Source organism: Chiloscyllium plagiosum, unplaced genomic scaffold (assembly GCF_037043375.1).
Source record: "Chiloscyllium plagiosum isolate Xiang-an unplaced genomic scaffold, Cpla_swu_hap1 HiC_scaffold_25, whole genome shotgun sequence".
Classification (NCBI taxonomy): Eukaryota; Metazoa; Chordata; class Chondrichthyes; order Orectolobiformes; family Hemiscylliidae; genus Chiloscyllium; species Chiloscyllium plagiosum.
In genome coordinates this window covers 32,969,280-32,984,497 of record NW_028270163.1, presented here as the reverse complement: position 1 = coordinate 32,984,497, position 15,218 = coordinate 32,969,280, and the positions used below count along the sequence as shown (strand labels likewise).

The window sequence follows — 15,218 nt, the reverse complement described above, 5'->3', positions numbered from 1 at the left end:
GAAAAATATCGTAATTAATTCTTTATAATGAATCAATTCAAATTTAAACAAAGCAAAATGTTTTCCTTCCCATCTTTGTTCAATACCTCAGTGGCTTATTCCGTGATGTCACATACTCAGAAATCATTAACACTCAGTTTAGGTAGCATTGCAGATATCAATCTTTTCTCAAAGCTCAAAGAAATGAAAAACTAAATACTGTAATGGTGAGTTCCTCCTCCTTCCCTTTAGGGAAACGTTCATATCATTACAGTATGTTATTCCAAAGATTGATTACACATCATTTCAACTATTCCATTACAAATACCTAATTTTGTAGAAGTAGAAATTAATGATCTTTTCTTGAAAAAATAAACATTGAATAAATTTTTAATAGACTACAGGATTGGAGAATTGGAAGAGGTCTGGGCATTGATTCACCCCTGTTTTTCTTAATCTTACAGATGGACCATAGCTGCTCTTTTCTTTTGTAATGATACATACTATCCATAATTAGCTTCCACAATGTTTTAAATGCTCATTCCTAAAAAATAATGTCTATTTACATACTGTAAGACAATCATAATAGTGACCAGAAGAGCTTTTTTGAGTTACTAATTTAATGATCATGTCTGTTCATTCAAGTCATTTTCCTGTATTAATGGAATAGGCTTCCCTCCAAAATCGATAATGATTGATACAGGTATTGTGGAGCTGGTGTTGGATTCTTCTTCAAATATCATCTTTAACTCCCATTGATTTTGTCCATTCCTGCTTCCCTCTTTCAATTCACCTAGTTTCTTATTATGAATACAACCAAATGTTGGAAAGTGTGTAATTGTCTGTTCCTTGTTGTTTAAAACTGCAATTCCTTTCCATCTTCAAATTATGTCAAGAAATCTTTAGGATACTTTTGTATGTCTTACTTTGTTTGAAATTTCAATACCTGTATAAACAATAACTAAATGTTGTACAACAATGATCAAATAGTATATTGATATGTTAGTAGCTTTGAGACATGTTGCAACACATTTTTCTAAATGTCTTGTGTTTTGCTATAAATACCATTTGATTACATGATCTAACATTATTCCCAATTCTATAATGCTGATAAAATATTCAGAACAATTATTTTTGTTGAAGAAAGAAACAATCTTTATTAAGGATATTGTTAATTGAATCACATTAGAAGCTTACAGAATGACAGAAAAAGGAAGGCAGAGGTCTAAACTACAGCTCTCTAATCAGCAGGTATCTACCAGAGCAGCAGCAGAGAGCAAGAAATTAGGAACCAACAGCATATAGACAGTTAAAAGCACATGAGGTACTAACCGGATATTAAACAACATGCAGTTCCAGGACCGAGAGGGTGTGGAGGACACAAGGGTTGAGCAAAATAGTCTTTAAGATTGATATGGAATTGCAGACAGTATGGCTTGGAAAAGTGATGGTTTTGTGGAGTTTGGATTCTGAATTGCTAAAGGCCAGGCAAAGCTAGGAATACTTAGGCCAAGAGGGCACTATTCAAACTTTTGAGATGTGAAAGGTCCTAGGTCTGAAACTAGGACATTACTAACTCAGCAGCATAATAGCATACCCTATACCAAGGCAGCATTATAATATCAAGGGCTGTACAGTTCTGCAGTTCAAAAGGATACTACAGACTCCAGGCCTAGGTAAAGGGAAGAGAAGGGGAGTAACGGGGCCTCTTGAGTCCTGAAACGTCAGGCTGTTTTAAAATCTTATACAACACAACCTGTTTCCATTCTAGGACACTGAAAGTCCTAAAAAGAGAGTTATATTTTTGAAATGTTTACATTTCTTTTGCTTAATTTTTTTTGCCACTATTATGTTGAGAGCTGTCAATTCTTCTTACTCCCATTGAAAACAACAAGAATGCTATAGTGCATAATAAAAATGCACTTAACTGGGTGTTAGCGTGTTACTGTCCCGAGACATTCCTGTTAGTTTCAATGGGATGGAAGATCAGGGTGTGTTATAGTCTATTGCACAAGGGTGGCAGCTAAAGGGCTATATACAAGTGGAGTTATAAAAAGGAGGAGTTTGAGCGTACACATGGTATACAACGTACAATTCTTTTCCATATGGCAGTACTTGCGTACGTTCCACATCTTGTTTGCTGAAGGTGTGGCACAAGGTTCTATATTCCCAGAATCCATAGATTTCAGCTTCTGAGCCCTTCATTTAGTACAGTGCACCTGTGTCATGCCAGAGTCACTAGAATATAAGATGAAGGAAAGAACTTGCACAGTTTGGCTTGGAGATAATTCTGATAAATTTATTAACCAACAAATCTTTAATAAATTTGAAATAGCAATTTATCTTCTAAGTAACACAAATGCATTAATAAAAATCTAAAGAACTATGGATGTTGTAAATCAGAAACAAAAACTGAATTTGCTGGAAAAGCTCAGCTGGTCTGGCAGCATCTGTGAAGAGAAATCAAAGTTAAAGTTTCGGCTCCACGACCCTTGATGAAATGTTAACTTTGATTTCTCTTCATAGATGCTGCCAGACCTGCTGAGCTTTTCCAGCAACTTATGTTTTGTTGTGAATATACTAATGATTCATTTTGAATATATAGCAATGCTTCAAGCATAGTATATATGAACATTTTATTCCACATGAGGGACAGGAAAGCAAAAATATTTTTCTCTTTTATACTCAGCAATCTTACTGAACAGTTTCAAGTTATGACTAAGCTTAAATCAGATGCAGAATTGCAATCTATTTACATTTCACCTTTGGTGCATCTCAACCCAAGTCATATATTATTTCTGAAACAGATTGCTGATTAAGAACTAATTGTGCTCTTCTCAAGTTATGATAATTGGAATTTACTTAGAGATTGACCACACTCACTCATGTTCCGAAAAGCTATGCCTGGTTATATTTTGTATCAGGTCCCAGAGGCAACTTACTGTACCACTCACCTATCATTAAACAATGGAACATTTTAGTCCTCTCACCTCTGCCTGAGATTTATTTGAACCATAGTCCCACACATAAACAGACATTGTTTTAGCACACTACAATATATTGTCCTCCATGTAGAGAGATATTCTATATTATTTTTAATAATATAAATAAAGCCAGGACATTGCAACTGTTGATTTGCATATAGACAGTTGTGTAGATTTAATGATTTACATATTGGAAGGACAGCAGGTAATTAAGCCCTGAAAGGGGAGTGCTAGCTATTAAGGACAAATAAAGATACTTAAAAAATTGCAGATTGCAAATGATTAGAGGAGTATTTTGTAACCCCTTTTCATTGCAGTTGCCTTTGAACATCTTGCAGCAGACAGATGCGACTGTAGTTTATCAAAGTGCTTAGCAAGAAAGTGTTTAAAGCAAACACTAATCTCAACATATTTATAGGAAATGCATATACAGTAAATCTTTTAAAATAGCTTGAAGATGTAAATGGAAAGCCAACAAGATAAGGTTAATATTATGGACCCTACATTATTATTACATTAGTTAACTCTATCAACAATAATGATGAATTTCTGTACAAATCTGCTCCTGATAAAAACTATTTTTGTACCAGATTGAGAAAGAGAGAAACAAGAAATGCAACAGAAATTTCAGTTACCTTTCTCTGTCAATTTTGGCATCTTTTGCTATTTGTAGTGCTTCTGAAAGATACATTTTGTGTACTTGACAAATTAAATCACACACTAGGATGTTTTTTTCTTCTTTCAGTGTTGCAGAGACAAGAACTTTATTGTGTGCTGCTGTGACACACACATGACAATAACTTTACATTGTACAATGACAGATCACCATGTATGTGCAGGGCTAAAAAAAGAACATTTTTGGCATCGTAATGACCTGGTAATTCAGCAAAAGAAAGTTGTGAAAGTTGGGGTAAATATTCCTCATGTCTCATTAGCCCTTGGTGGACAATCTTACAAATGTGAATGGATAATTGGCCAAAACATAAATGTCGTGTTTTAGCTATCTTTCATAATTCCTATTGCATTGTGGTAATGAGTGCAGTGAGACAATCATTTAATTGTTTTATTGTGTCAAAATATAAATACCATTTAAATGTTATAATGCTCGACATCTTTACTAAACAGAGAATATGCCAACAGTCAGCCATTTGGGAATGACAGATATTTCTGTCAATAAAGCTGATTGGATACATCTGCCCACAGCTGACTCTGGTCTGTCACTCAAGCTGATCTATGAACTTAATCTATTAACATAGCTATTATGATCCATTTTATTTACAATTTAAAAACTATTAATGTGATCTTTTTGTGGGTTGTTTGCTTGTCGGTCATTGTGATGAGAAAATGATTCTTTTTGGTGATAAAAATTTCTCCAGTGTTCAGAACATGGTTAACATTTAATGGTTTAGAACATGAACAGTGCGTGAATTGAGTCCTCTCACAATGCTGGGCATTGCCATATTGATAACAATATTATGGGGAATATTTCTGTGCATGACAATTGTCAATCATAGAACCTATGATCGAAATGAGAAAAACAAAAAAGATCTGCCTACTTTTCACATAGATACTGACATCACACACTGGTAGCGCATAGGTGGTTGAGATGGATAAGAGGTTCCATAAAGCTGGCTGGGAAAACTGCAGAAGAGATTTCTTCTGTTGTGTTAATCATTATATGTCGGACTTCTTCATAGAGGACGTATGCTGAGTTTACTGGGCATTTTATGTGGTTTTCTGTTGGAGGTTCTTGCTCCCATTGAAAGCGGAGCACACATAACAGCGTGGAGGCTGGGGGTGGGGGGTGGGGTGGGGAGTACACTTTTCTGAAACATACCCAGAGGAATGGACACTTACCTCATGAATGTAACCATTCGTCCATTCCTCCCATGGTCAAACTCTGGTATGGTCACGAACATTGGGCTAGTGTGCCCTGTCCGCATGTAAAACAAATATATATTCAAATAGCATTGTGCAGTGTACAAACGGATAGTCATTGAGTTATAATGCATTAATATGTGCACATATTTACAGGTGTGCACAGAATAGGGAGAGTCAGGGCATAAATGTCATAAATGTAAGACTTAATTTGACTTTTAGTGGTAGAAGAAAATGGACAATGGTGAATTGGCTGCTTGCTATATTCCGGGCTTGGCTTTCCTTTTCTGGAATAGGTATACCAGTTCCAATATTGCTTGCTTGTCAAAATTATCTTCACTAACTCAAACTTGGAAAAATGATTAAATAAAAACAACAATGAAGAGTTAACTCTAAACACCATATATGAATAAGTCCATATAACATTGATTAGTGAGAGTCTCAAAAGCATATAAGAATATGCTGGGTAAAACACAAAAACTACAAGTGTGGGCAAGACCAAATAGGTTTCTACCCAAGGAAGCAAAATCTTGTGAAGACAATAGGCTCCTAGTAATGACAGTATATTTGCAGTCACAGCTATAAATAAATTCTTAAAAGTCAAAATAATTACAGTATAATGTTACCATAATAATATCAATATCAATACAGCCTGGAATCAGAAGAGTTGATCCAATGTGTAGAATAAATTTGTCAAGAGAGTGTTTTAAGAAGGTAATTCAAAATTCTGTTGATTGTTTCCCCGGTTTTAACCCCACTTTAATTCTATCCAGTGGAATTTACAGCTAACACATATTGTAATATATTTTCTACAGCACACAATTCACATGATATTTCATAAGTAAACATTTATAAAGATGTTAGCTATTTCTTTTCCCCAAAAAGTATAAACAGTGCCTTTTTAAAGCTATTTTTTCTTTTTTTGCAATATAAAAATGATCCATGGAATACTTATGTGCACATATTGAAAGTGTATAAAAGGATGAATACAATTTTCTAAGTCTGTTCCTACCCATTTTAATCTACATATACGAAGACAATCATATGCTACTAATCATAATAAATACTCAGTTTTAAATACTTGAGTCAGGTTGACCTATAATACACCATATTGCAATGGTTTGGAGTGTAATGTAACAGAATATATTCTGACAGTAAAATATAAGAAAATCAAATCTAAAATAAACTACACTAACATTAAAACAAACCTGTATAGCAAGCAAAACACAACAGATCTTAGGGTAACTCCTCAGTTCTGAATATGTCAACTTTCATCTCACTATGAAACCTACACAACATTTAGAATATACTCTGGTCCAGTTAATCCTTAGAGATGCCAGAAATAAAATAGAATGTGATTTCAATTTTTTGGTTCATTCACACAGTCCCAATCTCATATTGTACTTAATAATCTAATCTCTATACACAATTCACACTTAGGAACCTTCCTTGGAGACAATAGATGATTTTAAAAAATATCAAAATGTGCACAGGAAAAGGCTGGGGCATTCAGTACTTGAGGGAGACCTCAAAGAATTGCATTTGTTATATAAAAACAATACTTAAGGCCAGCAGATATAACATTCCAAATGGGTAAGAATTTTTTTTTCCATTTTGTTGTTTGCTAGCCTTTCTCAAAAATGATGATTTTTCTAACAATTGTACACAAGACTTGCGTTCACAACATTAATTGTACCAAGAAAAAATATAAACTGTTAATTCCATCTTCCAATATTTTAGACAGTTCTTTTTAGTAAACATGCCTATTTGAAATGCCAGAAACCTCTTCTTAAGGTGATAAAGTGCTTATCATACAAATGACTTCCATTTAGCAAATTGCATTTACAACAAATTTCTGTAAATCAGGCATTGCTATTTGAATAAATGCAAGTTGTGAATGGGGGACTGATAATTCTGATCTTGAAGATTCATGTCAAATAAATTCCTGTCTGTTGACTCATGAGAAAATTGTAAAACTGGAAAATGTAAATGATTTTGTTATATTATGTACTGCCGTACTAGATTACTTATCAGGAACAGTTTCTGAATAATTGGTACACCTTTAAAAACGCAACTTTACTGAATGGCCAAATAAAGAATGTTTACATTTCTTTTCAGGAGAACTGCTTTAGATCTATGTTTGAAAGCCTTTAGCCAGTAACTGAACCAAAGTCAATTGCTAGGGTCAGACTATTTTGTTAGGTTGTGCTGGTCACAGCAACAGAATGATCGAAGAAAATGTGATGACAATTAATGAAGTGACAGCTTAGGAGACATAAATAGTGTATGTGAATAAATGAGGTTTGCACTAAGCCCAAAACAGTGCAGAAAAGAGGAATGGAATGGAGAAAGGTGCAACAGTGCTAGGTAGGAAAGTGCTGTTACCTCCTTTATTAGAAAATATCTATATCCTATATTTTAAATATCCTATTTCCTAATTTTTTCTTAAATGAATGCATTAGTGATGTACCTCTTAAATTGATTGTTATCTTTTCATTGTGGCATGACCACCCATTTTGGGACCATTTACTATTAGAAGAAATTTGCTGAACCATAGAAAACCAGTGCAATTCAATATCAGCTCGGTGGCTTGGTTTCATTTCCAACCCTTTTAGCAACAGTGAGCAATGTTTACACAATGCCTTCACCGACGAGGCATGAATAAAAATTTCACTATGTCAACTGGACATCATCTGCTTTATTGGCAATGACGATGTGAGAAACCTATTGCATTTTATCTTTTGATTTATGTTAAGCTACTATTATTGCACTGAAACTGTTAGACCAAGGCTGTCTATCTGAATAAACTGTTTCCTTCCTCTATCAATCAAACTAGACTTAAAAATGAATAACATAGAAGGCTTTTAAAAGGCTCACTTCACACAATCATGGTTATGAGGGGCACATTTCAATCACAGTTCTGGTTGACACTTCAATCCACCAGGCACACATGTGGTGAGTTAAAGTCAGGTTTGTCACACTGACTATTGGGAAATCTGGTGCTGACAGAGATTCTTATAGTAATCTAGAGTGGTATTAGATTAGGAGGAATTATATGCTGTGTAGGTTTTGCTTTCTATCACCTTAAAGCTGTGTATCCCATTTCATACAGAATCTTGGTCATTTAACTAACTTTAAAATCGACCATCCTGAAAACCTAATAGAGTCACTTAAAAAAATTGCAAAAATTAAAAATCGGCCTAAACCAAGAGAACTCTCTGGTTGGATGCCAATTTTCAAAAGGAAACAATATAGCTGTCAAGTTTCCTGTTGTTTTCTTTTAGGTTTATACATCAGAAATTTTCCAAAGTGGATTATACTGAGCAAAACTCAAGAAAAAAAATTGCAATCACCACAGATAGAACATGTAATAAACACAAAAAAAAACATCTGAGGTAAAAATATCATGTTAACCAGAGAGTGTCAGCACAAAACATTACTGCATGTCGTGCCGAAACCCCCACAGTTTCTGAGAAGACGTTTCTAGCCCTGCTGGGTTTTAGTGTGTCTCTGAGTTTCTCTTGCTAGTACGGGGTGAAGCGACTGTAACCTCCTCTGTACAGGCTAGCCTGCAACATCAAAGATGAAAAAAAATCGAATAAATATTTTTTAATGTACGAAATGCTACAGCAACACAAGCCACAAATCTAATTAAGAGAATGAAGGGAGAAAAATCATCTTAATTAATGAAAGCTTTTAGCTAGCAGCTGCTCCGGAGATTTGCACGATTTGAAACCACACGCACGTCACCTCGGCAAATTTAAATCATTTGTCTAAACGAAGGCATTGCGCTGATGAAGCTCAAGGGAGTGGCAGGCTCTTTTTTTTGTCTTTCTTTCTCTCTGCAAAATAGCTACAGAGGGCTTTGCCGCAATCACCATTCATTAATCTTAATGTTTTCGGGGTTTTTTTTTGTTGAGGCTCTCAAAATAGAAAATTGAATTTTTTTTCATCAATGATGTTGGCTGCAAAGCTAGCTAAAAACCACGTGTATCAGTAAAGGTATTCGCTACAGTGAGTGTGAGAACTGAGAGAGACGGAGAGAGGCCCAAATGCTCGCAGGAACACACACACACACACACACACACACAAAAGAGACTGGGTGAAAGAGAGAACAATCTATGTGTATGAATTTACTCCTGACATTGGCAATAATTGTGTATCAAAAATGCTTAATCCCAAGGCCTTCATATGGTATTCAACTAAGTATATGCATATATCTTTATTATTTTAAAATAAATTACATTAACAAATTAATTAAATAAATTAATTCCCCTAATTGCCTACGTATCCATGATGGCTTCCTTGCACTGATGCTGTGGGTACAAGGGACCCTCACCTACAATATAGTTTCTAGTGATATTGTCCAGAATGGCATGGTCTCAAGGACTGAATTAAGAAAACAAAAACATTTTCTACTTTTCTCTTGCTGTGGTGAATAGTCCCTTTCAAAAAAAATGGTGAGAACTCACCACTGAGAAATAGGCAGGATAGAGAGTCATTCCCTCTTAAGTTATTAAAGCAACATCTAATGCTTTTAAATCAAAATTTTGTCATTTCAACACTTGATTATGATAAAGCTATATTATGATTATAATACCATGATGAAAAAAAAGGTTATAAATAATATAAAGTAATAAGAAGTGAAATGAATCAGTATGCAGTAAAATATTCTGAAATGAAAGTTGCTAAATTTAGAGCAGTTATTCCTGTAGTTTAGGAGAAGCCCTTATTTTGCAACTCAAAATCTTCATAAATCAAACTATTTTCTGTTAGTACTCTTGCTTCTTCTATGACATCATCAAATATCATGTTAGTAGGAGTGAAATTCAGATAGAACATTTATGGAGGGAGTTGTCTAATTTGGGACTTTGAATCTTCACCTTCCCTGAAGTAAACTGCAAGTGGAAATGAGTGACCAGCTATCGTTTGCACTCCTAATTTAAATATATCTTTCACCTCCCTGTTTCATTTGAACGGGAAGTGGAAGCAAGCATTATGACAGTCATGTTAAAGATCTTTCTAAATCCAAATAAATCCATAATCATTCGTGTGTGTCTTTTATGCATTCATGTAGTTCCATGTTCTTGAGGCCCTGAGCCGTTCATCACAGAAGTCATGTAGCTCACCTGTTCCCTGGGTAATAGAGTGAAGATGATCCTTCCTGGTGCCAACAATTCTAGTTTCCACATCTACATAAAAAGTTTTCATTTATATCACTGGAGATCAGACCTGCCTAGATATTTGCATGCACTCCATATTAGCAAGCAAAAGACCAGTTTTCTGAGATGGTCCAATATTCTAGCCATTACCCAGGATAATTAATTGCTTGCTGGTCTATTTGAGCTGAGAGTTAGGATTACAGAGGGATATGTGGGAACTACCCAATGGGAAAATGTTTCTTAAAATCAAATGAATGGTTGCAGTTGCACAAAATCCAGAAACCTTGCTGTTTGACTTCTTTTTGGACTTCAAAAACTCAGAAGTAAGCTTAATCCAAACTGGAGCAAGTTCTGATTGGCTTTGGTTTGATTAAATCCTTTTGGATTTTGGGTTCAGTTCAATGTTTAATCCCTACCTGGTAGGCCAACCAAGGACTGGCATTGACGGCATTCCTGGAGATATCTCTGAGATGAACCGTCCCACTCTCTCTAACGAGGAGGATGCCATGATTGCAGGAGGTTAACATGGGGGAGGAAAGAAAATGGGGGAAAAATGAGTGGGGGAACAAGAGATTGTCTAACTGGACATGTTGAAATTACAAGACAAAGCAGGCAGGAGGTAAGAAATTACTAATCGATATACTAATGAGAAGATTATTCAATGATGTCAGAGATGAGAGAGGACCAAGTCTAAGTTAGCTAGTCTTTCAATAGCCAGCAGATTGTTTAATAACAGATTTCTCCCAAACTACATAATTTTTTTGGGTGTTACGGAATTTTTTATAATTACCTTTTTTGTTGCAATTCGAGAACCCAGAGGAGTTTACAAAGTCATTACTATAAAAGCCTAGGTACGTTCCCCCTGTAAAAGGTTAATAATTCACTTTCGTTATCTTTATGTGTTCTTATGCATATATTTGAGTCTATGTGCATTTATGTTACATGTGTGCTTTCTGAAGCTGTAGGTACATTATCTGTCACCTCACTGCAATAGAATAGCATCTGTGGAAATGGAATTCTCTTCATGGGGTATGAACAACTTTCTCATGACATAAAAAAATTTTCAACTGCTATCGGTATGTAAATGTTTCAACGTAACTCAATTTAACATTTGAATAAATGTAACACTAGTTGATGAATCTGCATTATTATTACCTGGTTGGTATAAACAAAACACACATTGGGCGTCAGTGAGGGGATGTAGTTTCTCCCAGTGCTTTCCTGTGTATATCTCTGCGGATAAACGTACATATGTGACTTGTGCATCCTTTATGAAACAGATCTACAGATTGACAGCCGCAGCCATTTTATCAGTAGGGATTTGTTCTTTCTTTTATCTGTAGGTTTGGTTCATATGTGTATATGTCACATACATCTATGGGTACACTGCTTTACTGTAGTAACGAGAACAGAAAACCTAATAGTACCAAAGGTGTTGTCCATCTAAAAGGTTCATTTTACAAAGGAAGGACTGTACAAACATGTGCTTGAGTGTGTGTTTCCTCATGATTTTGGGTTCAAACAGTTTTAATAAAATAACTGAGATTTTAGGGTAAGTGTAGTGTGTAAATTAAGGCTGGATTTAAAATCTGAAAAGGCTCAGCTACTTGCCTATGAAGTTCTTACAATGCATTGAAAGTACAGCTTATGTGTACTTGTGAGTGTATGCTTCAGTACAATGTATCTGCACAGGCACACGCCCACAAAGTACATATTTGTCTTTACATCTGTGGAAAATGTCAGTAAATAGTAAGTGTCATTCTTGATGCTTACCATGGTCCCAACGCTGTACGTTGCAGCTGGTGCAATAGTGTGGTGGTAGGGGTCAGCTGCTGCATAGACTCTGCCATAACTGAAATATAAGAAGAAGTACATATAACATACAGTAATCAACTCACTTCTACTGGTCATAGCAAACAACGTTCTGAGCGTTACAATTTTGACAGCCTTGTGCTCACGCAATCATTTCAACAACCCTCAAGGATCCCAGTGCTTACAGTTTAATGCACTGATTCTTGATTTTGGCCAGCAGAGAATGAACAAGACTAAGTGCAAAGCATAAGAAAATGTTTCAACTGTAATTTTCAACAATAGTCAATAAAACTGAAACTTTCAAAGTATGACCACCAGAATATGGCATCAAACACAAGTGGCTAAAATGGTCTCAAGAAACTTGCACTCTATAACTGAAAACTAGCATTGCCAGTGAAGTTTACAACAATGAGCTGTTTTTGATCTGTTGCAATTCTAACACAGTGTTGTTCTCCTCAAATTAATGGCCTTAATATATATTTAGAATATTTCTTCAATGATAACAATGGTGGAATGAAGAACTTTACCTCATGGTTCCACTTATACAATAGCTTCAAGCACTGCCACAGTACAGTAATCACATTGAAATAGCTAACTATAAATTATCTGCTAGAGGGCACTCCAATACAGAATTTTCATTTGAAATCTATTTCATGTGTACAGTTGACTGCTGTCACTGGAGGTTTTTCTACTGAACTTAACAATCTTTTCTACTTTTACTGAAAACAGCCAATATTTAAATTATATTTTCAAATAGGTCCTGGTTCTTTTTGGAGTCTGACTCCTTAACGAGTGTGATTTATAAACGGGTTAAAGGCTTGCTCCAAATAGAAAACACAGGAATAGTAAATATCACTTCACTGAGTGCACTAAAATAGGCCCATCAGGACTTGCATGGAAGGAGTTTTCTTTAAACACAAAATGTTACTCGCAGATTGGAAGAGAGAGGTAACTTTTCCACATTTTCAGGATGGAGCCTCAAAACTTAAGCATTCACCTCGGAAATTAAGGTGTGGATGGCTCAGGACTTTCTGATTGTTGGGTCCAAAGCTGGAAAATTGTGGGCAATGTCTATTGGAATTTCTGTTAGTTAAAAGAGTACATTTGTAAATTTACCTCAAGTTCATGTCAACAACAACAAACCATACTTATATTGTGCTTTTATGGTGTTGAAATGGCCTCAAGCTCTTTACATAATGGACGTTGAATAGAAGGAAGAGACACGAGGAAAATTGACCAGATGTTTGATCAAAGAGGTGGTATTAAGAGCAGTCTTATAAGGAAGTGGAGAAGTTTGTGGAAGATATTGCAGGGAGTGGATCTACCCCTAAACAGCTGCAAGCAAATCCACCAATGGTAGCAGTGAAGGGAAAAAGGACGCAAAGAGGCCAGAGCTTAAAGAATGGAAAGTGTTTGATGTGGTAGTTGGCAGCAGAACATGCAGTTGTAGACCTGGAAAGAAGACACAGATAGGGAGGCCTTTATGATACATGAGAAAGGAAGATTTAAGCTGAAGACAGTGGTGTCTGAGAATCCATGTAAGTTGACGAGGATAAGGGTGGAAGATATGCTGCAGTACTGTTTGTGGGAAGTAGAGTTTTGGATGAGTGTACGCTAATAGTGTGTGAAAGATGAAAGGCAAACCAGGAATTCATTAGAATAACTGAATCTAAAATGGACAAAAGTCTGCTAATATTTTGAAGGTTACAATAATGTTGGTGGAGAAGATATTGATCGCTCAACTTGGGGTCAGTTATTTGTACACCTTGCCTTTAAGAGAGTTCATCTTTAAGGATCACGGTGCTGGGGGCATACAATACTGTGACTCTGCCTGGTAATTGATCTGCTTTCTGTCTGCAAGTTGCACACACTGAAATCAGTTGTTTTGCCATAATATCTGCTTCATAATTTCAGATGTTTTTTACTGTCTTAAAAAATCTAACTCAGAGTCAATCAATCCTTGATGATTGATTGACTGTGAGATAATTATTATTAACATGGCATGGTGAATGGTAGTAGAAAATATGGTGCTTATGAGGCTCATTGTGCTTGAACAGTCAGCAAGTTAACCCAAGGTACAACACACGGTCTACAATCCTAAATCTAAAGTGTATGAGACAACCCTCAATCTCTTTGCCCATTGCAGTATCAGAGTCAAAAATACATCTTGCTGGTAAGCTGACAAATCTCTACCAAGAAGGCAGTTTAACTTACTTAAGAAAAGCAAATGATTGAGGTGTGTGCAAGGTTGTTGGCAAGCAAGGAACCAAAGGCAGCTCAAAGGCATATTGTCAGTATGTTCACACAATTCCTGAGTTTAAAATGGGACAGAGCAGAGCTTCTACCCAGACTTGTTCTGAAGATGGTGGGACTGTCCTCTGAAAAGACACTAGACAAAGTGGGGCTATGTTCTCTACAGTTTTGAAGAATTAGAGTTGATCTCATTGAAGCTACAACACATGTAAAGGGATAGTCAGGGTAGATGCAGGTAAGATGTTCCCCTTGGTTGGTGTGTCTGGAACCAAAGGGCCCAATTTAATGATAAGAAGGATGCCATTTAGGATCAAGATGAGAAGAGATTTCTTATATGTGCGAACCTTTACAACCCTCTACACTAGAAGGCTATGGGAGCTCAGTCTTTGAGTATATTTAAAGCAGTGGTTGATACAGTTTTCATTGCCAGTGGCATGAAGGGTTATAAGATGGGTTGAGTAAAGGTATTGAATTATTTTATCAGCCACGAACATAATAAATGGTGGAGAAGACTTCATGGGCTGAATGGCTTCCTCTGATCTTCCTAACAAAGTAATGTTTAAATAGTGTTGAGAGTTGTGCTTTAACAGATTTGGGTGTGTCTGATGCAGAAAAACAAACCATTCAAATTTGTTCAGGAGTTAAGACCAAAAGTCCATCCAGAGTTAGCACATTGTGATTAACAACCAAAGAATCCTTCAAGATAAGGACATGTTAGAAGACCAGTTCAGAGTCAGATTTTGATTCATCGATTAGAATTCATGTAGTTCAGCCAGAAGCCGACAGAACTCACCAGACTACTTGCAGAGAAAGTGTTCCTTATAAAAAGTTTTCCAGATGGAGAACTCGCGAACAAAATTGTTGAGCTGGTGATTGCATTCACCCTGCATAGAAGCTTTCCAGAAAGATTTGCTGAACAGTCTAAAGTTACATCAAATTGAAGAGCTCCTGAAGGAAGGATGGAAGTACTAAATGATCTCTGCAGGTCAATCAAACTTACTGGTCACGAGTACAAACTTGATGGTTGACACAATCGCTCCAAAACTCAAATAAAGTAAGGCATGTGGAAGGTGCTGCTTTCTGCATGCACCAAGAAAATGCCCTTTTTTTTCAAAGGTGGGTAGCAGAAAAAGCGATTGGCAGAGGTAAT

At 35.9% G+C, this 15,218-nt stretch overlaps 1 protein-coding gene across 25 annotated transcripts in view; it reads right to left on the bottom strand.

Moving 5' to 3' along the window:
- Nucleotides 1-1,116: 1,116 nt before the first annotated feature.
- The window catches only part of rbfox3a (RNA binding fox-1 homolog 3a), a 1,559,488-nt gene continuing 1,545,386 nt past the window's right edge, over nt 1,117-15,218 (bottom strand). For 14 of the 25 annotated variants that reach the window (XM_088000569.1, XM_088000570.1, XM_088000577.1 and 11 more), the window contains 5 exons: nt 11,777-11,855; nt 11,159-11,236; nt 10,420-10,492; nt 4,821-4,896; nt 1,117-2,217 (listed from right to left, as the gene is read on the bottom strand). In XM_088000569.1, the coding sequence (XP_087856695.1) occupies nt 2,181-2,217; nt 4,821-4,896; nt 10,420-10,492; nt 11,159-11,236; nt 11,777-11,855 (343 nt within the window). In that variant the 3' untranslated portion in view covers nt 1,117-2,180. Of the gene's footprint in view, nt 8,411-10,419; nt 10,493-11,158; nt 11,237-11,776; nt 11,856-15,218 lie in introns of all 25 variants that reach the window. The other 11 variants (XM_043714687.2, XM_088000586.1, XR_015761407.1 and 8 more) reach the window with 10 other exon arrangements.